This window comes from Leucoraja erinacea, chromosome 7 (assembly GCF_028641065.1).
Source record: "Leucoraja erinacea ecotype New England chromosome 7, Leri_hhj_1, whole genome shotgun sequence".
In the NCBI taxonomy this organism is placed as follows: Eukaryota; Metazoa; Chordata; class Chondrichthyes; order Rajiformes; family Rajidae; genus Leucoraja; species Leucoraja erinaceus.
In genome coordinates, this window is record NC_073383.1 from 47529064 (window position 1) to 47556944 (window position 27881).

The 27881-nt window shown below is 43.7% G+C and overlaps 1 protein-coding gene across 8 annotated transcripts in view; it reads right to left on the bottom strand.

Annotated features, from left to right (window-relative positions):
* The window catches only part of hdac4 (histone deacetylase 4), a 356629-nt gene that overhangs the window by 75632 nt on the left and 253116 nt on the right, over positions 1-27881 (bottom strand). For 7 of the 8 annotated variants that reach the window (XM_055638510.1, XM_055638508.1, XM_055638509.1 and 4 more), the window contains one exon: positions 14418-14687. The exons of the other annotated variant lie outside the window; for it this stretch is intronic. In XM_055638510.1, coding sequence (XP_055494485.1) covers positions 14418-14687 — 270 coding nt within the window. The remainder of the gene's footprint in view (positions 1-14417; positions 14688-27881) is intronic. 8 annotated transcript variants of the gene reach the window in all.

The window sequence follows — 27881 nt, forward strand, 5'->3', positions numbered from 1 at the left end:
TGTCAAACATATTTGTTTTGAATTGCTTTGAATACACCAATGTTCTTCATTGGTCATTGTAACCACACCGTTCTCTATGTACTCAACTGGAGTCCTCTCAGTTAAATGTGAATCACACTGTACAGTTGCTATGTATCCCAAATCTCTTCATACAGTTGAAATTCCAAGAACCTGCATATTTTCTGCCTCAGAGGGCGGTGGAGGCAGGTTCACTGGATGCTTTCAAGAGAGAGGTAGATAGGGCTCTTTAAAATAGCGGAGTCAGGGGACATGGGGAGAAGGCAGGAACGGGGGGATGATCAGCCATGATCACATTGAATGGGGGTGAAAAGTTGTGTCAGTGGGCCAAATGGCCTACTCCTGCACCTATTGTCTATTGTCTATTTTAAGTGCATTTATCTCTCATGGGATTTTAAAGCGGGCGTGTCCCACTGTACGAGGTAATTCAAGAGTTCTCCCGAGTTTCCCCTGATTCGAACTCGTAATAGCCACTCGTAAGGACTCGGGGCTCTCGTGGACATTTTTCAACATGTTGAAAAAACTTCACGAGGTTATCACGTTTCCCGAGTACCTGCCGCAAGCGTTACGAGCCGCTAAGAGACGTCCCGAGCTCCGACGTACCCGCTATGTACTTACCATGAGATTAATTTTTTTTTTAACTCGGGAGAGCTTTTGGGTAAACTCGTATAGTGAGACAGGCCCTTAAGTGTGCAACCAGTGAAGAAAGTACACAAGGTTTTCATGCCAAAAATAACATATGGAATGGAATGTTCCTATGTATCTTCTTGCAGACAGGGGTCACCATTGAGCTGTCTTGCAGGGGAAAGCAACATAAAATTGAGTGTAGCAAGCAACCTAATATCAAAGGAAAACAAAGATAAATTGAAGACTTAACTGGAAAACCCTGACAAAACCAGTGCATAAAATCTTGCTAGAATAATTTGCAGCACAACTGCCTTAAGGTGCCAAGTAAAGTTTATGTGAAGAACACATAGCCCATGTGAGTAAATGTTCAAAACTAAAGATCACTAAATACACAAGGTTTGATTGTTACACTTAAAACCTGGCATAATTCACCAAATGCTGGTTCAACTAAACTTCACCATCAAACACAGAAATAGTGTTGGGGATAAGCCCCCAAATCTGAATAAAGCACATAATAAAGGCATGATGGCTATGATGAATTGGGAAACTACATTAAAAACACAATGAACAAGCAATTCTAAAAATAGGGTTCACAAGTAACAGATACCCCTTAAAGGCACAAGACAAACAGAAACAGAAAGATCAGTCTGAAGAAGGGTCTCGACCCGAAACGTCGCCTATCCCTCCTCTCCAAAAATGCTGCCTCACCTGCTAAGTTTATCCAGCATTTTTGTCTACCTTTGATTTTTCCAGCATCTGCAGTTCTTTTTTAAATGAGTGTTCTAACCAAGTTGTCAAGTTAAAAATAGCATTAGATTAAAGGAAAAGTCCAACAACTGTCCTAAAAAAGTGAGGCTTGGGGAAGATTTCAGAATTCAGCAAAGAATCAAGGAATTGATGAGGAAGGGGGAAGGAGAATATTAAAGTAGTCCATCAAGAAACAAGAGCAGGCTATAGAATCCTCCGTAAGGTATATACAAAGGAAAAGATCGGCTTAAGTTAATGTGTATTCCTTACAGACCGAGACAAAAGAAATGGCAGATAAATTAAATCAATATATTTACATCCATCTTTATGGCAGAAGCCACTGAGAATGTCATGGAAACAGAGCATTACAATGAATGGGTAGCTGAAAGAAACCAATGTAGGTGAACATTTTTTATTGAAGAGGTGGGAATGAAAGGCCATAAATCTACAAGACTTGATGACCCAAATCTTAGGATACTAAAGGAGTTGACAATAAAAATTGTGGATCATCTCCTAAAATTCCATCAATACTAGAGTGGTTCTCTCAGATGGATTTTAGTAAATGGTAACCCACTTTAGGAACGAAGGAAAGGGAGAGAGATAATACAGAATTATAGACCAGTTGATCTATCATCAGTAAAAAGAGAAATACGGGAATCTATTGAGATAATTGTAATAGGGCACTAAGATTCAGGAAAATGTGAGGCGATCCACTTAGGAGAAATAAATTATGAAAAGGCTATAAGGAAGGTACAAAGTTAGGTCAATGGAGTGGGGAAAAAAAACTGTGAGACTGGTTGGGAAACTGTGAGATTGGCTGGGAAAATAAAAAAAAAATATTTGAATGGTGAGAAATTGCAAAATTCTAAGATCTAGAGTAATCTGGGTGTGTTTGACTTACAATATACCTAGTATGCAGTAATTAGGAAAGTTAACAGAATGCTATTGTTTATTTATGAGGAGAACTGAATGTAAAATAGTCAAGAGAGTCAAGAGTGTTTAATTGTACTGAAAACAGAACAATGGAATTTGTACTTGCTAACAAGCCTGTAACACTGTTATGCTGCTGATGGTTATGCTTTAGTTGTGGAGGACATTATTTAACAATGTGCAGAATAAATGATATTACTGCCAGCCGATAAAAGGCAGGTTGTCTTATGAGGTTAGGCTTGTTTCTGCTGATGTTTAATAGAGTAGGATACAACAACTGAAATATATAAGTGCTTGAGGGGTTGTATATTTCATCTGGTTGGATGAATGTGGCGAGGAAATTCCCTCTGGTGGGAGAATCTAGCATTAAGGAATAAAGAATAAGACATAATCTAATAAAGATGTTGGTGACAAATCTTTTTCTTTCATAACACAACTTTCACAGGTGACAGATTTGCCATTCAAGGAGAGACTGAGTAGACTGCGGCTGTATTCTCCAGAGGCTGGAAGATTAAGAGATCACATTGGCACATACAAAATTCTTAAAGGGCGCCACACATTAAATATGGGGTAAATGTTTCCACTTGCTGAGCGGTCTCGAATTAGAGGCACTGTATCAGAAAATGTGGCAAATATGGTGCATATGTGGAATGAGCTACCAGTGGAAGTGGTAGACGTGGTCTAATAACTTGGATAGGCAAGATTTGGAGGGATGTTAACCAGGTGCAGGCAGGTGGGACGAGCTTGTTTAGGCAACATTATCAGCTTGGATGTGCTGGGCCGAAGGGCCCGTTTGCATTTTGTATAGTTCCATGATTCTATATTCATCAACTCACTACCAATTCTCTGGTCTCCTACCCAAGGGTAAGGGATAATTTACAGTATCCACCCAGCATGAGTTTGGGAAGTGGGAGGAAACTGGAGCTCTTACAAGAATCCCACATGGCTTCAGGGAGAGCGTGCAAACTCTACGACCTCATTACCAGGACTCAGGATCAAACTCTGGTTGTAACATTGATGAGGCAGCAGTGCAACCTGCTGTGCCATTGTCAGATTCAGAGCTAGGAGCTGCAAAGTAACAGAAATCATTCAAAATGCAAAGCCTCAAGCAAATGTGCAGAGGGCCTATAAAAAGGGTACGATTTGTTGTTTAAAGCCATTTGCACCCAAGAAATTGTATATATGCTTTTTGTTATGCAAGAATAGTCAAAATATGATAGGAACAGATGATCACTATTTGGACTGAGGATATCTTGCCACAAATATTTTCATCACAACCTCAATCATCTTACCTGTGCTCCACAGAACTAGATTGCTATATATCAACCTGCCTAGGATACTTGTAGATTTTGGTCAGTATTCAATGAACCTGGGTCCAATCCTTCCATCGCTAGAGTTCTGTTTATGTGGATCACAGCCAATCCACAAAGCCAGCTGAATTGAATAAACACATGAAGCCAAGATGTGTTTATCTTTGGCACAGACCACACACAATTCATGATCCAGAGTGTCTATTTATTCTTTTGAATACGTGCAAAATATATTTCACAGCTGATTGCACTCAAGGAACTTCTATAGTGCGATTTACAATTAGAAAAGTACAGCAGGCAGCAGTGAAATAAACCAGACAGGTCCATTGCTAAAATGGGATTTGTTGTTTGCATTTTTGCATTTGTGTTAAAACTATGAATTACCAATTAAAATTAAAGGAGCAATTTTAACTCACAGCCACAAATGGATGAAAGCACAACATCCCTAACTGGAAAAGTTATGGATCTGACAGTTAATAATGTGTGATCATCTGAAGACAAGCAGCAGCAGATGCTAGAATCTTGAGCAAAAATCAAACAGCTGGAGGAATACAGCGGGTCAGGCAGCATCTGTGGAGGGAATAGACAGACAACATTTTGGGTGGAACAACAGTAGTTGGAGGGATGATAAGGATCACTGTGTTCACCATCATTGAAGAATAATCAACAACAAAAGTGCATATGTACAACAATCAGGTAGAGTAGCTCACACCCATGAAATGTACATCCTGCACCAAGCAAAAACTCTTGGGTGTTTCCAGTGTCCCGATGACGTACAGAGTGTCATCAGATGAAACAATTTAAAGTCTAGGTTGTTAAGATCGAGCAAGATCTGTTGGTACTGTGGTCTACTCATGAGGCTGACAGGCTCAAGGAAGTATAGACTGAGAAACTGGACAACTTCCAACCAGTGTATAAAAGACCAAACAGATATTTTGGTGATCAACTTGCTCCTTTGCCAGTATTCACTCCCTAGGGAGTGCAGCCAGATCAAAACTACAGCACTGTAAGTGGATCAAGTATATAAAGAGGGAGAAGGAAAGTCATTAGAGGCAGCAGAGATGTTTCTAAGGTGACAGGTAAGATTTCAGAATAGTATGTCACCTGCCTTGGTGACAGAATGAAAGATATCACTGAGCAGCTGCAGGACAATTTGTAGAAGAGTGAACAACCAGAGGCAATCTTCACATTGGTATTGGTGATGTGTAGAAAAAGGCTTGCAGGATGATTTAAAGTAATTGGGGGTGTTTAAGAAAGAACTGCAGATGCTGGAAAAACTCAACGGGTGAGGCAGATGCTGGAAAAACTCAACGGGAGAGTTCCGTTGGGGGACCAGGCCTCCCGTAGGGGCTATGGGTGAGTGGTGGAATATTGCGTTGGGTTCCTCCCGTGTGACAGGGACCCAATGGGTCCCACTTGGTCTAGCATATTACTAAAACTCTTATCTTATTTGTATGCGTGCATGCGTGTGAGGGTGATCCCAAAACGATGCCAAAAACGGTATACGATAGCGCTACAATTTTTGGCCCACCTTACCATTGTCCAGGCGTGTGCTGTGGCATGTTTCGTTCTGATTGATGTTATATTTTACAAGTTATTACCATTTTAAACTTTACAAAAACTACTTTTACACAAATTGCTTTTCCACGCCCTGCCCGTTAGCCGTCACAGTGGGATCCCGAATATAATTTACATTAAAAATAATGATTTTCAAAAAAATCTGTTTCAATCAAATTCTTCCGTTTTCATTCACAATGACATCACAATGAGGTCACGAATCTCATTTACATAAAAAAATTACGATTTAAAAAAGACTCAGTTTTAATCAAATTCTTGTGGGGAGGTTTCATTTAAAAACAAACAGCGATTTTTATTGTGGGGGGGTGGGGTTGGTGCGAGGTGAGTAGGGAGCAGTTTGCGCAGTTGGGGGCTATGGGTCAGTGGTGGAATATTGCCTCGGGGGATGGGGCAATATTCCACCTGGTCTAGTATCTATCTATCTTTCTATCTTCTATCTATCTATACATAACTAAAACTCCGATCTTGTACTCTTCTGGTTTGCGTGGTTTATCTCACTCACAAACTCCTCTGTCCCCTCCTCAAAGTAACTTGTCTACACTCTATCCCACCACCGGCGGTGGCCGTGGGGGGGAGGGTTCAGTGCAGGCCACAATCCCGTCTCTCTCTCCCTCACTCAACCCTTCACCCGGCCCGCCTTCTGCGGCAATGGTGGTCCCGTCTACCCGCCCCCCAGGGTGAATGGCGGCGACCATCCCTCCTCCGCTGCCGCTACTGTAACTCACCCTCATGGCCCTCTTGGATGAGATCTCCACCAGCTCGTCGAAATTCGTGGGGCTCACCGTGCCGTACACCGACTCCACCACTCCACCCCCCCCCCCCCCCCCCCCCCCCCCCCCCCCATGGCAAGGCCTGGAGGTGGCAGCGAGCAGGCAGGCAGGCAGGCAGGTAAGGCACATGTGAGCGGCAGCAGCGGCGGTCGGGCAGGACGGGGACGGGCCGAGTGGCGGCTGGGCTGAGGGAGGGAGTCAGGTTGCAGGGTGGCTGAGCAGTTTGTGAGAAGTTTGAGTAACACACACACGCACGATACAGATTGATCCAATCGTTAAGTCAACGGGATCTAAACCACAGCGAACTATGAATGACCTGTGGAGGAAGGAACTGCAGATGCTGCTTTTTATGGAGGGAGGGAGACGTGAGGGAGGGATTGGGGAGAGGAGGAGGGAGAGGGGAAAGATCCTGGTGAGGTGAAGAGGGAGAATGGGGGATTGAAGGAGAGGAGAGGGTAGGGAGGGAGAGGGGGGAAGTGGGGGAGGTAGGGAGGGAGAGGGGGAAGTGGGGGAGGTGAGGAGGAAGAGTATGGGAGGAGAGGGGAGTGGGGGAGGTAGGGAGTGGGGAATAGAGGGAGAGGAGTGGAGTGGGGGGGGTGGGTCAGGTGGGCTAGTGGGGGGGGAGGATAGGCGGAGGTGAGGAGTGGGGGATAGAGGGGGTAGGAGGGGGGTAGGGAGTGGAGAGGAGTAGTGGAGGGAGGGAGGGTGATTGAGGTTAGGGGAAAGGAGAGGGAGAGATGAGGGAGGGATTGGGGAGGGGAGGAGAGGGGAAAGAAGAGGGAGGGTGAAGAGGAGGGGGAGGGAGTGCTGGGGATGAGGGGAGATGAACCGCGCCTGCGCAGTTGGGGGCTATGCGTGAGTGGTGGAATATCGCGTGGGGGAACGGGTTGCGTTGGGGGAACGGTTGAGTGGTAGAATATTGCGTTGGGGGAGCAGGCCCAACGGGTCTGCACAGTCTAGTATATATTACTAAAACTCTCATCATGTTTATTTGTATGCGTGCATGTGAGTGTGATCCCGAATCTACGCCAAAACAGTACACGATAGCGCTAAACATTTTGGCCCATCTTACTCACCATTGTCCTGGGGTATGCTGTGGCAAGTTTCATTCAGATTGATGTTATATTTTACAAGTTTAAAAAAAATTGTGCAAGAATAAAACATTCGGCATGTAAAATTATACAATTATTGTACTACTTCAATTTGGACATTTTAACCTGAAAATTAGAGAAAACAAGAGAGAAAGAACAAGAGAAGGAAAAGGTGAAAAATGAAAAGATAGGACCCCTTGACTACCAAAGTAATGTGGCCAAAGAGTGAGAGGTAAAGCAAAAAAGAAAAAAAAAGTAAAAAAGAAAAAAGTGGAGATATACCTGCCCTCGTCCCCCCCCCCCCCCCCCATAGTTGGAGGGTGGTCCATGTCTTGAAAGATTGATCTGGTCTTGAAACATTGATCTGCTGCAATACAAGCCTAATATTTTCCAAATGTAGTGTCTCGGACATGTTTGTAATCCACATTTTTACTGTAGGGGCCGATGTGTGTTTCCAAAATTTAAGTATTAATTTTTTTGCCGTTATCAGGCCATAATTAAGGAAACGTCTTTGAAATAGTGTTAGCTCAGAACAGGCTTCTGACGTACCTATAGTAATCAATTCTGTGTCGGGGTCCAATTTTATTTAAAGTATTTTAGAAAAAATTTCAAAAATTCCCCTCCAGAAATTATGTAGCTTTATACAGAAGGCAAAAGAATGAGTTATGGTTTCTTCCTGAAGGAGACATTTATCACAAGTAGGGGAGACATTTGGGAAGATCTTATATTTTACAAGTTATTCCCATTTTTAACTTAACATTTAAACAGCGCCCTCACCACTTGCCCCGCCCCCACTTGCCCCATTTACTTGACTGGTATCAAAAAGGACACCCCACGGGTCCTCAGCGTTGCCTTTGCACAATTTCAGACCACCATCTTTTTTTCCTCGCCTCATGGACACAACGGCTCCATGGGTAAGTTTCCTTTAATTTTACTGCTGCTCCAGGCTCGCAGGGATCCAGGGCCTTGGCGCTTAGGCTGGGGCTGGGTCTGCGGCGCTGCTGCTGCTCCAGGTCTGGGGGCGTGGAGAGGCCGTGTTGAGGATCCGGGACTCGGGCGCTGAGGCTGGCTCTGGCGGTTGGCGGCGCTGCTGCTCCGGGCCCACAAGGAGGGAGAGGAGCCGGACCTTCGTGATCCTGAGGAGGTGAGGAGGGAGAGTGGGGCGATTGGGGAAGAGGAGGGCAGTGGGCGAGGTGAGGAGGGAGGTGGGGGATAGAGGGATAGGAGGGGGGTAGGGAGGGGGAGAGGGGTTATGGAGGGAGGGAGGGAGGGAGGGAGGGAGTGACTGAGGATAGGGGAAAGGAGAGGCTGGGAGAGGTGAGGGAGGAGTGGTGGAGCTGAAGGATAGAGGGAGAGGAGGGGGGGTAGGGAGGGGAACGTGAGGGAGGTGTTGAGGGAGCGTGGGGGTAGGAGGGGGGGGGATAGAGGGAGAGAGGACGGGGGAGTGGGAGAAGTAGGGAGTGGGGGATAGAGGGAGAGGAGGGCAGTGGGGGAGGTGAGGAGGGAGAGTGGGATGAGGGAGATGAGGAGTGGGGGAGCAGGGAGATAGAGGGAGAGGAGATGGGTAGGGAGGGAAGGGCGGGGAGAGCTGCGCCTGGAATCCGGGGCCTGGGCGCTGATGCTGGGTCTGGGGGCGGCGGCGTTGTTGTTGCCCCGAGCTCGGGCTGCGATGAGAGACCCGCGCGGGGGATCCGGGGCCTGGACACTGACCCTGGGGCTAGGGGCGGCGGCGCTGCTGCTCCCGGGCCCGCGTGGAAGGATAAGAGCGGGACCCATGAGATCCTGGGGAGGTGAGGAGGAAGAGTGGGGGGAATGAGTGAGAGAAGGGGGTAGGGAGGGAGAGGGAGGGAAAAGTGATGGAGGTGTGAAGGGAGTGTGGGGGAGGCGGGGGGGGGATAGGGGGAGAGCAGGGGGAGGTAGGTAGTGGGGGATAGAGAAGGGCAGTGGGGGAGGCGAGGAGGGAGAGTGGGTGGGTGGGATGGGGGAGGTGAGGAGTGGGGGAGGTGGGGGATAGAGGGATAGGAGGGGGGAAGAGAGGGCAGTGGGGTAATGGAGGGTGGGATGGAGTGACTGACGGTAGGGGATGGGAGGGAGGGATAGGTGAGGGAGGGAGTGGGGAGGGGTGGAGGAGAGGGGAAAGAAGAGGGAAGGTGAAGAGGAGGGAGAGGGAGTGGTGGAATGGAGGAGGATAAAGGTAGGAAGAGGGATGGCGAGGCGCAGTTGGAGGAGGGTTGCCGTGACTCATGTCACAATGGGGATCGCTAGCGGGAACACGTCAGCCGTGCTTACGCAGTTGGGGCTATGGGTGAGTGGTGGAATATTGAGTTGGGCGACTGCGCCCAACGGGTCCGCACCTGGTCCAGTACATATATATTACTGAAAGATTTTGCATTTTAACAGATGAAGACTGCAAGATGTGACGCTTAGTCACTACATTTGCCAGAAAATTTAATATTTATCCACTTACGTCACTGAATTTTTGGGCGTTAACTCTTTGGGATAAATATTCGGTCTAGATGCTATAAGGACTTTCTCAAATTTCTCAGGAGGTCCCTGTGTCTACCTCTGACATGTGCTTAAGCCCACAGCCATTGATTCTACCTTGTCATCTACCTACTGTCTGCATGGTGTGCTGATAGTTTCCTCTAAATAAAACCATCTGGACAGCTGCTGCAGACTTCCCATATTGTGAGCCTACACCAAGTTATATCCTGCGCAGGTACACAAATAATTGCGAGATATTAGTTACCAAGAGAACGTGCGGCCCTTTTCACTTTTGTTAAATAGTGTTTGATTTATTTGCTTAAATAAAAGTTAAAAACCTTTTACATTTATTTCCACTTTTAGAAAAAACGCCTGATTTTGACTGTTTGAAAGGCATTTGATAATGGTGACATCTCTGACACTAAGTGAGCCTGGGAACATAGCAGGCCGCCAAGGCCACCTTTAGTGCAGCAGGCAGTTTCGACAAAGCCCCTAAACACTATATTGCCTGACGATGCCACAGTTGTGAGACGAATTACAGATGGTGATGAGTCAGAGTATAGAAGTGAGATCGACCGACTGACCATATGGTGCCAGCACAACAACCTGGCTCTCAATATCAGCAAAAGGGGAAGGTTGAGGACCCACAATCCTGTTTACATCAATGGGACAATGGTGGAGAGACTCAAACATTTCAAATTTCTGGGCGTGCATATTTCCGACGATCTTTCCTGGACCAGCTCACTGATGCAATCATAAAGAAAGCACATCAGCGCCACTACTTCCTGAGAAGATCACGGAGATTCGGTATGTCAAAGAGGATTCTCTTGAACTTCTACAGGTGCACAGCAGAGAGCATATTGACTGGACCTGAACGTCCAGGAGCCGAAAGGACTGCAAAAAGTTGTAAGCACTGTCCAGGCCATCACCGGCTCTGACCTCCCCACCATCGAAGGGATCTATCGTGGTCGCTGCCTCAAAAATGCAGCCAACATCATTAAAGACCCACACCATCCTGGCCACACACTCATCTCACCACTGCCATCGAGAAGAAGATACAGGAGCTTGAGAACTGTAATGTCCAGGTTCAGGAACAGCTTCTTCTTTGTATTAAACACTACAACCACCGGATCACTTACAAAATCCTGATCCTCACCTACAAAGCCCTCCACCATCTGGCCCCCCCCATATCTCACTGACCTCCTCTCCCCCTACCAACCCTCACGGTCCCTCAGATCCACATCAGCCGGTCTCCTCTCCATCCACAAATCCAACCTCCAAAGTTTTGGGGACAGAGCCTTCTCCAGGGCAGCTCCCAGGCTCTGGAACTCCTTCCTCCAACTGATCCGCAATTCCATGTCCCTCACCATCTTCCAGTCCCGCCTCAAGACCCATCTCTTCACCTCTGTCTATCCTTAGCCCCACGTCCCCCTCCCTTTTCATCTGTGCATTAATTCCCTCGTATTGTGTTTTGAATTGAATTCTGTCTTTACTTTGTGTACTAGTCATGTCTCTACTATTTATTTCAATCCCCTTACGTGTTTTTCCTCTACTTGCTAAATTTTTGTAAGGTGTCCTTGAGACTCTTGAAAGGCACCCATAAATAAAATGTATTATTATTATTATTACAACCTCATAAGCTATGAACTACAATAGGCTATTATTATTATTATTATTATTATTATTGCACTGTTATTGTTTGGGGGGTTTTTCTGAGTTTTTGTTATATTTTTTATTATGATTACATATTCTGTTGTGCTGCAGCAGGTAAGGATTTCATTGTTCTATCTGGGACATATGACAATAAAACAATACACTGGTCTTGACAAAATGGGAGTATAAGGATGGAGTTAAAGGGTAAGTGAGTACAGGAAAAGTTACAAAAGACTCCCGAATTAATGGGAAGGAAAGTTCGAGAAAGGATAAGAGAGTAAGGTCAGGGCCAATAGTGAGAGGGGAGGTGAATACTGAAGTTAAAGTGTTGTATATGAATGCGCGAAGTATAAGAAATAAAGTGGATGAGCTTGAGGCTCAGTTAGAGACTGGCAAGTTTGATGTTGTGGGAATTACAGAGACACGGCTGCAAGAGGACCGGGGCTGGGAACTGAATATTCCTATCGAAAAGAGAGACAGGTGGGCAGAGGGGATGGGATCGCTCTGTAGGTAAGGAATGCAATTCAGTCCCTTGCGAGGGATGACAGAAAATCAGGAGATGTAGAGTCAGTAAGGATAGAACTAAAGAAATGTAAGGGTAAAAATACCCTAATGGGAGTTACCTACAGGCCCCCAAACAGTAGCCTGGATACAGGGTGCAAGTTGAATCAAGTTAAAATTGGCATGGAGAAAAGGTAATGCTACAGAGGTTATGGGAGATTTCAACATGCAGGTAGATTGCGAAAATCATGTTGATGCTAGACCCCAAGAAAGTGAGTTTGTGGAGTGCCTCCGAGATGGATTCTTAGAGCAGCTTGTACTGGAGCCAACCAGGGAGAAGAGAATTCTGGATTTAGTGTTGTGTAATTAACTGGATTTGATAAGGGAACTCCAGGTGAAGGAGCAATTAAGAGGTAGTGACCATAATATGATAAGTTGTAATCTACAATTTGAGAGGGAGAAGGGAAAATCGGAAGTGTCAGTATTACAGTTGAGCAAAGGGGACTATGGAGGCATGAGGGAGGAGCTGGCTAAAGTTGACTGGAAAAATACCCTAGCAGGGATGACAGAGGAACAACAATGGCAGGTATTTCTGGGAATAATACAGAAGGTGCAGGATCAGTTCATTCAAAGAAGAAGAAAGATTCCAAGGGGAGTAAGAGGCGATTGTGGCTGACAAGGAACATCAGGGACAGTATAAAATAAAAGAGAAGTACAATGTAGCAAAGATGAGTGGGAAGCAAGAGGATTGGGTAATGTTTAAAGAGCAACAGAGGATAACTAAAAAGGCAATATGGGGAGAAAAGATGAGGTTCGAAGGTAAGCTTGCTAAAAATATAAAGGAGGATAGTAAAAGTTTCTTTAGGTATGTGAAGAGGAAAAAATTAGTTAAGACAAATGTGGGTCCCGTGAAGACAGAAACTGGTGAATTTATTATGGGGAACAAGGAAATGACAGACGATTTGAACAGGTACTTTGGATGTGTCTTCACAAAGGGAGACACAAACAATCTCCCAGATGTACTGGTGGCCAGAGGACCTAGGGTGACACAGAGGAACTGAAGGAATTTCACATTAGGCAGGAAATGGTGTTGGGACTGAAGGTTGATAAATCCCCAGGGCCTGATGGTCTGCATCCCAGGGAGGTGGCTCTAGAAATCGTGGACGCATTGGTAAATATTTTCCAATGTTCTATAGGTTCAGGATCAGTTCCTGTGGATTGGAGGGTAGCTAATGTTATCCCACTTTTAAAAAAATTAGGGAGAGAGGAAACAGGGAATTATAGACCAGTTAGCCTGACATCGATGGTGGTGAAGATGCTGGAGTCAATTATAAAAGGTGAAATACCGGCACATCTGGATAGCAGTAACAGGATTGGTTCAAGTCAGCATGGATTTACGAAGGGGAAATCATGCTTGACTAATCTTCTGAAATTTTTTGAGGATGTTACCAGGAAAATGGAGAAGGGAGAGCCAGTGGATGTAGTGTACCTGGACTTTCAGAAAGCCTTTGATAAGGTCCCACATAGGAGATTAATGCGCAAAATTAGAGCACATGGTATTGGCAGGTAGGGTACTGACATGGATAGAAAATTGGGTGTCAGGCAGGAAACAAAGAGTAGGGATTAACGGGTCCCTTTTAGAATGGCAGGCAGTGACTAGTGGGGTACCACAAGGCTTGGTGCCGCAGCTATTTACATTATACATTAATGATTTAGATGAAGGGATTAAAAGTAACATTAGCAAATTTGCAATGACACAAAGCTGGGTGGCAGTGTGAACTGTGTGGAGGATGCTATGAGGATGCAGGGTGGCTTGGACAGGTTGGGTGAGTGGGCAGATGCATGGCAGATGCAATTTAATGTGGATAAATGTGAGGTTATCCACTTTGGTGGCAAGAACAGGAAGGTATTATCTGAATGGTAAACACAAAATGCTGGAGAAAAACCTTTGATTTAAACCAGCATCTGCAGTTCTTTCTTACACACAATATCAGAAAAGTGGAAGTACAATGAGATCTGGGTGTCCTTGTACATCTGTCACTGAAAGTAATCATGCAGGTACAGCAGGCAGTGAAGAAAACTAATAGCATGTTGGCCGTCAAAAACAAGAGTTGAGTATAGGAGCAAATAGGTCCTTCTGCAGTTGTACAGGGCCCTGATGTGACCACACCTGGAGTATTGTGTGCAGTTTTGGTCTCCAAATTTGAGGAAGGACATTCTTGCTATTGCTAATGGTAGGCCATTAAGAACAGAGATGCAGAATTTTTTTTTCACCCAGAGAGTTGTGAGTCTGTGGAATTCTCTGCCTCAGAAGGCAGTGGAGGCTGATTCTCTGGATGCTTTCAAGAGAGAGTTAGAGAGCTGTTAAAGATAGAGTAAGATAAAGATAGAGTCAAGGGATATAGGGAGAAGGCAAGATCGCAGTACTGATTTTGAATGATCAGCCATGATCACAGTGATCATGATCACAAGATCACTGGCTCGAAGGGCTGAATGGCCTACTCCTGCACCAATTGTCTATAAGAAGCCTACAGCCAATCTTAATTAAAATGAATAGTATTATGCACGCACCACTGACCAATAACATGAAAATATTTTAATTACCCTCATCTTTGATTTCCACACAACTTGCTATACTCAGCTGAACTTGAACAAAAAGTTGACAATAACTCTAGAAATGTTTTATGATGGTCAAAACACTAAATTACCTGTCTGAAGAGTAATTCCTGTTGTTCAGCCTGTCTCTTTCTTTGTTCCAGCTCCAGTTCCTGTTGCTCTCGCTGATCATCTTCTTCATCACTTTCAATTGGTTCTTGTTTGACCTGTACCACTTTGGTCACAGTTGCTGACTCATTTTCGTTCATACTTCTGTCAGAATACTGTTCTTCTGGCATGGCTTGATGTTCTCTGAGCTCCTCTTCTGTTTCTTCGGGGTGACTTTCATGCTGCCTGGGTTGTTCACTAGGCTTTGGAATCAGCTGTCAAACATATGCAGTGGAGATGTCACACTTTAGCTTCATACCCTATTTTCTGTCACAATATTTATCCCTCTTGAAAGTATCAGATTTGAATAAAACAGCATTATTTTTCCCCCAGGATTGACTGATTCTTTCCTATATGATCAACTCAAAAATTAATTATCGATAAACTTGCAGTTTTGTTTGATAATCATATACATCACTCATCAACGAAGCGTGCTATTAAGTCAGTACAAGCTTAAAGTAAATCTGAAACATAAAATGTATATCATAATTCCGATGTTCCAGCTGACAACTCACATATTTTAACTGAATGTGTACAAGTAAGCTTTAAATATTTATAAAGAATATAATAATAACTTGAAGAACTGAGAAACACATGTTTTATCTGAGAATACTTAATGAAAGTTCAAAAATCCAAACTAACAAGCCTGAGGAGATTTAATTTACAGTCCAAGAATTAATTGACATTTATTGTGTTGTTTGACTCACAAAGCTGAACTACACCAACATTTTAATGTTTTTTTCTAATCTGAATATCCCATATCAAAAGGATTGATAATAACTACACATTTTTAAATTTGTGCAACATTCAGCTTAGTGTAACAAATGAAATATGCAATACTAAATGAATAAACTCACAGCTTCTGACAAATGCAAAAATGGTGATCTGAGCTGCTGTGGCCAATAATTATGCAACAAGACCTGATAATCTTTTTAGGCAACAATATATAAAGAGCAAAAAATATTTCCGTCGCTAAAGACTGTCTAACCAATAAGTGAGTTCGGTATTCCGACTGCGCATGCCCAGGTCAAAGGTCACTATGCATAAACATTGCTGGAAAGCAGTGGTGCTGTGTACAAAGAGACCTTCATTTCTTCCTTTTTTTTTCCAGCTTTGATTCTTCTAGTTAAGAAAATACATTCGAACTATGAATTAGTTGTATTTATTGTTCCTTTGTTAAAAGCTAAGATTATTTTTGTTGTTTTTATTGCTTTATGCTTTGGTGAGTGAGTGAGATTGTGCTCATCCGTGGTTCGGAGTCGGGCCCAGGTCTCCGGTGCTGCAGGCGCTTTTGAGTTGCTGCTGGGCCGTCCACATCCCCTCCCGTGTGTCCCGCCCCTGTCCTGGGGCGGGGAGGAAGACAAGCTGGCTGCGCCTCTCTCCTTGTCCAGTGGCTGTCGGTTGGCCCCCTCGGTGCTGGCGAGGGCTGAGCACCGTTCATCGGCGAGGATGGACATGGGGGGCTGCGCTGGCTCGGCAGTCAGGCGGAGTTGAGCTGGGGTTGGCACTTCTTCTCCGCACTAGTTGTGGGCCTGGGGCCGCGGTTGTCGTCGGTCCGGGGTTGTCGGTTGGCCCTGCGGGACAGGCGAAGTTGACCTGGGGTTGACGCTTCTTCTCTGAGCTGGCTGTGGGCCTGTGGCCACAAGCGATGTTGGACGTCTCTGGCCATCCCCCAGGCGGTCCAGTGGTGGTTCGGCAGCGCATGCGGCGCCGGGGACCCGTGTTTGATCCTGGCTGCGAATGAGGCGCGGGTCTGTGTGCACGCTCTCCCGTCTCCCACTCGCAACTGCCCCCTCTTTCTCGCTGTTACACTTCGCTCTCCCGCTACCTGTTCCTTTGGGGGGATGAGAATTTGACTATTTATGGGAGTCTCTCTCGAATCAAGAATTTCATTGTTCAGTCGTATTCATAGATGAGGCTGAAGAATCCCATTGCCTTGAAATGAGCAGAATAGTGAATTTCGACTCAGAAACTATCATCGTTGTGTTCCTGTCTGGAATACATTAATCATCCTATAATGTGACCACACGGCACACCCGTTCCTCAGATTAAATATATTTTTACACATAAATTATGAATAAAGACAAGAATATATACAAAGTTTCTTCAGTCAGTGCTTCGTTTGCTTTTTCTTTATGGTGAATGACCTTTCATAAATCCCATGAATCCTTGCGTTTTTTCGGAATACCGAACTCGTTTATTATTCTTGCCATAGAATTGCTGAATCCTCCACTGATATATCTTCAGGTTCGGCACTGACCAGAAATTTTACTGGACCAGTCGTATAAATAATGGCCACTCTTCAGGTCAGAGTGGTGTCTTACAGTAATTTTTCTTCTGGCTCTCCCAATACCTCTCAGGCATCTACAAGACACATGTCTACAGTGAGGGTAGAAATCTTCCGATCGAACTCCCCACCTCAGTCACATATCCTGACCTGAAAATGATATGCCATTCTTTCTGTCATTCTATCATTGGATCGAAATGCTGGAGATCCCCACATAAACATATGATCTACAGCAATTCAATGTGATTCACTGTTGTGGTCTCAAGGATGATTAGGAATAGTTATGAAATGCTGGCTATTCTCCTAATGCATCATGCTATGAATGGTTACAAAAACAAAATCACTTGAATACTCAGGAGATAAAGCGAGTATAACAGGCAGACATAAAATGCTGGGGTGACTCAGCGTGACAGGCAGCATCTCTGGAAAGAAGGAATGGGCAACGTTCCCCAGAGATGCTGCCTTTCCTGCTGAGTTACTCCAGCATTTTGTGTCTACCTTTAATTTAAACTAGCATCTGCAGTAGTTTCCTACACAAGTATAACAGGCAAGTATTTCCACCTGAAAAAGGGTTTTGACCCGAAACGTCACCCATTCTTTCTCTCCAGAGATGCTGCCTGTCCTGCTGAGTTACTCCAGCTTTTTGTGTCTATCTCCTATTCCACCATGATTTTGAAATCAATTCTACTTCACAAGAATGGATATTGGGGTCATAATTATTCATCTTATTACAAACAACTAAGGTAAGATCAAAATTAATATTGTCTAAGATTTCTAATAACACAAAGAAAGGTAGCATTATAGGCATGTAGATTGGTGGATAAAATGTTTAAATAGATTTAATGGATTTTAATGATGCCATTTAAATGCTGTTTTACTGGAAGATCCAAAGAGACACATGCTTCATCTATAAAGATTAAAATATGGTCAGATACAGAAAAAAAAGATTAATGAAATGCTGGATTTTACCCCTGTAGAACTGAAAAATAATAGTTTAAGCATTTCTTCACTGCTTTGCAAAGTTCTGCTTGGAGTAAGATTCAAATGAACTCAATGACAGTTCTGGGCACCATACTTAGAGGAATATACTGGTAACAGAGATAGACCAATGCTGAATGACACCCTAATTCCAAGAAAAAGAGTAAACAAAGGGAATACACACACCGGGGCTGTATTTCCTAGAGTTTAGAAAGTTAAGGGATTTTCAATGTAGGTTTTCAAGACATTGAAGGAAATAGGGGGAAGAGAGAAACGATTTCCTTTGCTAAGTGAGGTTGGTCTAAAAATGAAACCCTGGCCTTTCAGGATTGGCATTCAAAGATAATTCTATATACAAAGGATGGCTGAATTTCTCAACCCCTTGAATACAGCATTTTAAGAATTTTAAGAAATTGACAGATTTCTGTGATAATTAATGTTGGATTAGACTCGAGTGCTAACTGGCATACTATTGTGCCTTTTTCCATAATGAGCACTAACGTTATAGTAATAAAATTTCAAACCTTTCAAGAACATTTTTATTATATAATCTTAACCACAAATACTAACAGAAAACTAAATATGTGTTAAAAATAATTGAATTCCACAAATCCTGTGTGCTTCATTCCCATTATCTTTCTTTCATTTCTATTTGTTGTCTATGCTAAGCTTCTAATAATTAAAAAACCTCCTTCTTTGGTAACTCTTCATTTTAAGAAACTAATAAATCATATTTTTTTTGTCTGCATATGAACGAGTTAATCAACAATGCTTATGCCTAAATTGGATAAGATCTTCCCAACTGTCTCCCCTATCTGTGGTAAATGTCACCTCCAAGAAGCTACCTTAACCCAATCCTTTGCATCCTGTATAAAGATACAAAACTTCTGGATAGGAATATTCGATATCTTCTCTAAAACACTTAAAATTAAACTGGAATCAGATACAAAACTAATAATTTTAGGAATGTCAGAGGCCTGTTCTAAGTTAACGATATTTCAAAGACATCTCAGTTTATTTTTTTCTTCTTTCTCTTTTTTCTTCTTGCGCTTCTTTGGTAGTTCAGGGGTCTTTTCTTCGCTCTCTTTTGCATCTTTCTTTTTTTTCATCATTCTTTCCTTTTTTCTCTTTTTTCGATTTATGTATCAATTTATAAAATGTTAAAAATTAAGCTGTACGAAAATTGTATAACTCTCATGCCGATTGCTTTATTCTTGTACAATTGCTTCTAATAAAATAACAAAATAAAAACAAAAAAACAATGCTTATGCCATTGATACAACAAAAAGCATATTATTTCTAGAGGGTTACTGAAAACATTCATATGGCTAAACACATGCAAAATACTGCATACATTAAAAAAAAAAAAAATTGTATAATCTATTACAAACTATTCAAGTTATTAAGTTTTTACCTATCACTGAAGTGACTTTCAGTATTTGCCCTTAGGATCAGGGTATGGTCACAGGAGTTCAGTGTGGACATTAGTAAATAGTAAATGCATGCTGCAGTAAGGTCTTCAAAATGGGTGACACTAGGTATTCCAGGACAAGGGGTCACAGCTTAAGGATATCCAGGACAAGGGGTCACAGCTTAAGGATATCCAGGACAAGGGGTCACAGCTTAAGGATATCCAGGACAAGGGGTCACAGCTTAAGGATAAGGGGGAAATCCTTTAAAACCGAGATGAGAAAAACTTTTTTCACATAGAGAGTGGTGAATCTCTGGAACTCTCTGCCACAGAGGGTTCATTGGCTATATTTAAGAGGGAGTTAGATGTGGCCCTTGTGGCTAAGGGGATCAGAGGGTATGGAGAGAAGGCAGGTACGGGATACTGAGTTAGATGATCAGCCATGATCATATTGAATGGCGGTGCAGGCTCGAAGGGCCGAATGGCCTACTCCTGCACCTAATTTCTATGTTTCTATACTATCATTCCTTCACAGCTTTGTTAATTGTTAGATGTGCATCATGGAAAACAGAACCAGCAACTTGTGAACGCTGTAACTTCAGGAGTCACATTAAATATATTTTATAAGGACATTCTTCAAAAGGAGTTTTACTTTTGACCTTTTGAAAAAAATGAAATACATGATAAGACAGTACCTGTTTTTTTTTTATTCTTCTAATAGCAAAAGGAAGTTCAACTTCATGGCCAGTGATTCTCACTGCCAAAACAATATACATTTTCCTTTTATGATCTATCTTGCAAACCAAGATTTGTATCTTATCTGAGTACTCATGGCAATCCCATTTCTGCTAATAATGCATTGAGTATTGTCCAGTCTTGTTTTTTGGAATAGAGACACACGGATATTTAAACCTTGTCTTCCCTGAAGAGCTGACCATATCTAAGAGAACTCAGGTTCAGGAAATTAAACTATTATTTATAAGAAAAGAGATAAAACACAAGTCGTAGGGTCATAATGCATCCCCTTACGCCCCACAATCTGTTGTTAATATTGAACCATAAGGCAGGGCTCCACAAGAAAGTTCAACTTGCCTTTTCCTACAAATTTCCTTTTTATCATTTATCTTAGAAAACATAAAATGTAGTTTCAACAGAGATATGCTCTGAGTATCCCAACACATCTGACCTGTCACAATCAAAGAGTAAAGCAGTCCATCCATCCTCCTTTTGTCTTTAGTTTCTAGTGGCCCAAGCCAGAGGAAAGTACCACCCAGTGGGGAATATACCGAAAAATAGTTCCATCCTGGAATCAAGTAATACATCATGAAACTAAAATAAAATGCAATAGACATGTATTTCAATTTGAAAACAGCGCAGTTGCATTTATTTGATGGACCGAATGTGATTCACATTCAAATTTACTCTATTATTTCAGTCAGTTTCAACTTTTTCTATTCTACAGCAATTTAAAATCTAACCTTTGAAATGAATAATTCAAGTGTGTGCTCCGCCTTTCATTCCTGATGCGTAGGTATCTGGAGCATTGTTAAGTTGACTCAGAAAACAGATTGATACATGAAAAGTTAAAAGGCATATGGAGGGACTCAAATAAAGGACTCATCTTTATTTATGACCAATTGTTTATTGAATTGGAGTTTAAACTGGTAGTTTACTTCGGAGTCACGTGAGTGACTACGAGAAGAACCCGCCAGGACGCATGAGTGTCATATCGTCTCACGCATTGCGAAACAACACTTCCTGTGTGTTGCTTTACAGGAAGAACCATGGACAAAACTAAGAAGTCCACAAGGGCTGCGTCTAGGCTGCCTGGGGAGGACCGCGGAGTTGCGGGCAGCCAGCAGCGGCCGACTGCACTGGAATCGGCAATCGAGCGATCAGCAGTTCCCGACTTGGCACCTGCGCCGGCCAGATCAACACCATGGCCGGGCGGGAAGGCCAAACAAAAAGCGGATAGGCCCATTGACTCGGACGAGTCGGGCTGTGAGGAGACACCGCGGGTGGCTAGCGACTGTGATCGCTTAGGCCACATGGAGCGGCCTATGGAGCAGATGCTCCAGCGTGACAGACTCCGGGAGATGGAGTCTAGTCACCATGGGTCTTTTAATATGCCCATGGCAGCACCTTTCTCAGGGCTGCATAGTGCATCTCCCTCGACAGAGGGGAGTACTAGGAGCCATTTCTGGGCTGGCTCCGAAGAGGGGTTGGCTGAGGACTCAACAAGTGTGCTGGGGGTGCAAGAACAGGAAAACCTGCTGGATAAGGTGTCCAAATTTGCATTGCCAGCGCAAACAGGACAGCCATTGCAACCCAAACCAGCAGCAAGCATAGATTACCTCTCGTTTAACAAGCTGCAAGAGCAGGCTGTGCTGGACACAACTGCCAAATATGTGGCACCAGAAAATTGTGTCTCCCTCAATGATCCCGTGGTGAACAGTTCCATCTGGGGGTACATTGGTGCGGGCATCAGAAGCCAGGAGATCAAGCTACAAAAAATCCTCAAGCTAATGACTTCAGGAATTACAGCATTTGCCCTGTCAATGGATGGTAAGGAGATGTCAAGAATTACAGCAAGACGCTCTGGCACTCTTCTGCAATACGCAGTTTGAGATTAACAGTCTCAGGAAGAACGCCATCTGCCCAGCGTTAAACCCCAAGTTTGCAGGGCTGTGCAAACCTGGTAATACAAAGCCACCAATATTGCTATTTGGGGGCAACCTGTCTAAATGGCTGTCGGAAGGGAGAGTGGACGCTGGCGCGCTTTAGCTGCCGCTGCTCTCTCTCTTCACATTATGTTTTTGATTTTTTGTCTTTGGAGCGAATTCCGTCTTTAATTTGTGTATTGGTGATGTCCTTATTATTTATTTTACTCCGACTATATGGTTTGTCTCTCTTGTTAATTTTCTGTAAGGTATCCTTGAGACTTTGAAAGGCGCCCGCAAATAAAATTTATTATTATTATTATTATTAAACAGGTCAAAGACCTCGACGAGGAGGCTAAAGCCGTCGTGCTCATGAAGGCTGCATCGGGCAAGGCCTCCCACCTGCGGCGACAGCACCCCTACGCATCCACCAGCAGATCAAGATACACAGACGCTGGTGAAAGCTCAAAGGCCGGGCAACCAGGACAGAGGTCTTTTTTAGGCCATGGGTCAGACCGGCCTTCGTGGAAGATGCGCCAACCCCACACTCCGGCGCCTCTACCTCTACGGCGACAGAAGAAGAAGAAATAAACACTCCACTGGTAACTATGGAGGTAGGTGAGTCTGGTTCCTTCCAAAAAACAGGAAGTTAATAATACACAAATTGGTGGTAGGTTACACTTCTTTTGGGATGCATGGAGTGCTATAACTACTAACACTTAGATCCTGCACAGTATTCAGGGCTATGCAATCGAATTTGTGCACAAAAAACATCCTCCTGTTCAGCATGCACCGAACCGAACGTTCGTGCTTTCACGACAGGAAAAACTGGGAGCACATGCTGAGCTGAAGAGGCTATGTGCTAAGGGGGGTAATTGAGAGATCCCAACACGACTCTCTGGAATTCATTCAAATATCTTTCCAAAAAATAAAAAAGATGGTGGTTGTCGCATCATTATAGATTTGACCAAACTGAATACATTTTTGCAGTATATTCATTTCAAAATGGAAACCTTTGTTACTGCCAAACAATTGATTTCCAAAGGCTACTTCATGGCTTGCATTGATTTAAAAGATGCATACTATTCGGTGCCTATACGGAAGGATCAAAAGCGATATTTAAAGTTCAACTGGATGGGGCAGCACTGGCAGTATAGAGCACTGCCTAATGGTCTAACATCTGCCCCAAGACTATTTACCAAAATTTTGAAACCAGCCCTAGCGTTTCTTACAGAAGCACATGGTCATGGCTTACCTAGATGACATATTAATTGTGGGGAAAACTGGATTTAGCAAAATCAGCTGTATCAGCCACCAAACAATTGTTTGAAAAAATGAGGTTCATCATCCATCCAGTTAAATCTAAGCTGACGCCTTCCACTACTATGGATTACTTAGGGTTCACCATTGATTCAGTTCACATGTCGGTGACTTTACCTAAGGGCAAGGCAGCAGACTTAACTGAGGCCTGTAACAACCTCATTGTCATCAGTGAACCATCAATTTGACAGGTAGCAAGGGTGATTGGCAAAATTGTGGCTCCCTTTCCAGCCACACAGTTTGGACCTTTGCATTACCAAAATTTACAAAGGGCAAAGGTGCAAGCACTCAAATTCTATACTGGTCATTTCGATAGGCCAATGAAGCTACCAACCAAAGCAATTACGGAATTACAATGGTGGAGGCAAAATATTCAACATTGTTCCAGCCCTATCATTGTCAGCAACCCTTCAGTGGTGCTACAAACTGATGCCAGTGCTCACGGTTGGGGTGCTACTAATTCCATCTCCAGTTATGGAGGTAGATGGGAGGCACATGAGGCATCTTTACTTCAGACACTTGGCATAAACTACTTAGAAATGTTAGGTGTGTTCTATGGGCTAAAGGCATACTGTTCAGAAATGCATCACCTGCATGTCCGCCTACAAATTGACAACACCACCGGGGTGGCATATATTAACCATATGGGTGGAATCAAATCGATATCATGTGATGATCTGGCTAATACAATCTGGCAATGGTATATTCATAAAAATATTTGGATATCAGCTAGTTACCTACCAGGTAAACTCAATACAGTGGCAGACACCAGGTCACGAAGATTCAATGACAACATCGAATGGATGTTGGACCGCAAAGTGTTTGCTGATATTGTAGCACGATATAAAACACCAGATATCGATCTATTTGCATCTCGGCTTAATCGCCAGTTGCCAAATTATGTTTCTTGGGAACCAGACCCTGCGGCAGCAGCGATGGATGCATTCTCGCTGCACTGGGGGAAATTGTTTTTCTATGCATTTCCTCCTTTCTGCCTCATCAGTCGGGTCTTACGCAAAATACAACAAGACTCGGCGTCTGGTATTTTGGTAGTGCCCGATTGGCCTACTCAACCATGGTTCCCGGTGATACTCAACATGGTCTGGGAACCATCTATCTCCATTCCGAAACGGCCAGATTTGTTGGTTCATCCTGTAACGGGCGAAAGCCACCCATGCCATGACAGGACAAATCTGTTGATTTGTAGAATCTAAAAAGACCACTTCTGGACATGGGGCTGATGGACCGAACTATGAATATGATCACAGCGGCTCACAGGCAGTCCACTAAACAACAATATCTGGCATACATCAGGAAGTGGGAGAAATATTGTTCTAGGGCCAACATCACATACTGTACGGCGAACGTAACGTATGTTCTGGAATTCCTGGCTAGCCTTCATCCTGGAGGAGGAGCCATCCTGGGGAACGGCTGCTAACCAGCAGCTGTCCATTCAATTCACTTTTTTAATTAGTTTTTAGTGAATTTTGTCCTATGTTTGTTGGGGAATTTGACTTTTTTATGTCAGGGGGAAGGGGGAAACTATTTTCTAGGTCCCTACTTGGTCGGTGAGGCAGCTTTTTCCCCGGGCTGCACCGTCGACCCGTCCTTGCGGCCTACCAGCGGGAGTGGAGCGGCGTTTTTCCTGTCGGGGACCGCCCAGCACCTTCAGCTTCGGTGGCGGCACAGCGCTGGAGCGCCATCGCGGAGCGGAGGTGGGCGATGCCTTGCCTGGGTCGCCGCGCTGGGTCGCCGCGCTGGAGCTCCGGTATGCTGAGACCGCCGTGATCAACACCGTCGAGCTGCGGGACTGTGGAGCGGCCAGCTGCGGGTGGCGGCGCCGACTTTAACATCGGGAGCCTCGGAGCACCAACCGACGCGGCCCTGTCAGCTTCGGAATGCCACGGATCAGCCGTTACAGCCGTCCCAGCCGCTGTGAGGACTCTCCCGACGCCGGAGCAACACCACCCGACGAGAACGGCCAGGAACATCGGGCCTCCGTAGAGGCAACTGTGGAGGCCTCAATAGGCCTGACTATGGGAGAACTGGGAATGGGGACTGGACATTGTGCCTTCCCCCACAGTGGTAACCATTGTGGGGGGATGTTTTTTTTTTGTGTGTAAATGATTATTTTACTCTGAGTCAAAGATGGCTGCCGGAAGGGAGAGTGTACGCTGGCGGGCTTTAGCTGCCGCTGCTCTCTCTTCATATTGTGTTTTTGATTTTTGTCTTTGGATTGAATTCTGTCTTTAATTTGTGTACTGGTGATGTCTTTACTATTTATTTCATTCCGCTTACATGTTTTTACTCTATTTGCTAAATTTTGTAAGGTGTCCTTGAGACTCTTGAAAGGCGCCCATAAATAAAATGTATTATTATTATTACTATGATGAAGGGCTCAGTTATAGTGCCATAAACTGCGCCAGGAGTGCCCTTTCAGCATATTTGTGGCAAGGACCAGAGGGTCACTCTGTTGGGTCTCACCCCCTGGTAACCAAACTTATGAGGGGAATATTTAATACCAATCCCCCTAGGACCAGGTATTCCCATATCTGGGATGTGAGTGTAGTCCTAACGCTGCTGAGGAGTTGGTCACCAGCAACAGCTCTGTCCCTGCAAAGACTAACTCAAAAAAGTCATGCTGATGGCATTGGTTTCAGCACAACGAGTCCAGTCATTACATAAATTAAGACTGGACACGATGTCCATTTCAACTAGCAAAATAACCTTTTTCATCCACGAATTGGTAAAACGGAACAGACCGGGATCATCTAGCCTCAAACTGGAATTCAGAGCATACCCGATAGATGATCGTCCATGCGTTATGACGCATTTATTACTATACATGAAGGTCACTAAACAGCTCAGAGGAGATGGCATACTGCTCAGCCATAAACAGCCCCATAAAAGGGTATCTTTACAAACTATTTCCAGATGGCTTAGACAGGTTTTGGCGGTTGCCGGGGTGGATACTAACATATTTAAATCTCACCTGGGCTGCAGCTACATCTTCAGCTAGGGGATTGAAGGTAGCCATGGACCACATCCTGGGGGCAGCAGGATGGTCCAAAGAGAAACCTTTCAATAATATTATAACAAACCAGTGGTCAAACCTGCGACGTTTGCAGAATCTATTTTAAGTTTTGTCCTATGATTTACCTCATATAAAGGGGCTATAATTTGTTTGTTAATAAATTCATCATAATTTTTCAATGACTGATTCATGTTTGAATATGTCAACATAATTCCTCCCTTAGTCAACCACGGCAATCTGTGCGGCATGGACTCGTTCCACGGCATGAAATCACAGAGCTTTAAAATCTTCACGTAGTCACTCACGTGACTTCGAAGTAAAATAGTAAGATTAATCGAGAACTTACCAGTTTGAAGTTTGATCTTTATTTTATGAGGAGTAACGTTGAAGGATTACGTGCCCTCCACGCCCACCCTCAATCATAAAGTCAACTGGTAACCTAGTTCTCTAATCTTACTATGTTCAGTTCACTTACTGTTATCTGTGATTTCACACCACTGCTTTGAAGATTGACACGCATGCGTCCTGGCGGGTTCTTCACGTAATCCCTCAACGTTACTCCTCATAAAATAAAGATCAAACTTCAAACTGGTAAGTTCTCGTTTAATCTTACTATTAAAGATAGTGTTTCACATGCTAAGATTCAGTTCAATCTAATCACCAGTTTGCTCAGACTCAGCAAATGCATTTGAATTTACACGAGTTCCTGTCCAACTGTAAACTTTGGATGAGCATAAACTCCTCCAATTAAGCAATGGAAGTGAAGACTAAAGTCATAACCTTCAAATCTCTTCTATAAAATACTGCTCACTAGTCACCAACTCTATCCACCACCAAGCCCAAGGCTTCCTATCTGACATGGATGAACAATTGTTGATCTATTCCACGGCCAAGACCCCCTACTTCTTCCTGTTATATAGCTATTTCCATGTATACCTCAGTCCATTTACCCGTGGTACTTAGTGCCTTTGTTACTTTTAGCTCCGATTTCAAGGATCTCCTGCCCAGTCTTTCATTTTGCATTCACTATCAACTTAAACCCATCTAAGCCTTTGCTGCTCATACCCTAACTTGTGAGAAGTTTCATTCAATTAACACCTGTGCTTGCTGTCTCGCACGTTATTGGTCTAACAATGTATCAACTTTAAATAATTTTCATTCTTGCATTACCACCCACTGTCTTTCACCTCCTTTTGCTCAATGTCCATTTTCTTTCAACCCTGATAGTTATGTTGCTCTAATTTTGGCATGATTAGTTTTATTTTGTTCCACCACTGAGTGCCTTGCCTTCAACTATGTGGACTCTGGAATTCAATCCATAAATGTCTTGTCTCTTTACTACGCTATACTCTTTTATGAAACTCTTTAAAATTTGTATTCTGGACTAAGTTTTTATTCATCACCTTAATATATGTACCTCTGAGCATGGAATGTGTTATTGTGTTTAAAAACTCTATATGAATAAGTTGGTGAGAAAAAAATAGGTTGGACACAAGATTCAGAAAGTAGTGTGGAGATGACAAAATGCTACTACTGGTGCATAGGAGGCAAACAGAAAACCCGACATAGCTCAATCCAACAACTCAGAGGGATTAGGTATAATTAATCAGATAACCCTCAAAAGGGAAAAACTTAAAATTGCCTATTCCCTATGTCACATTGGAGTTTAGAATGCTAGCCTTACCATACATACTGGATAAAAAGTAGTTAATTATGAAT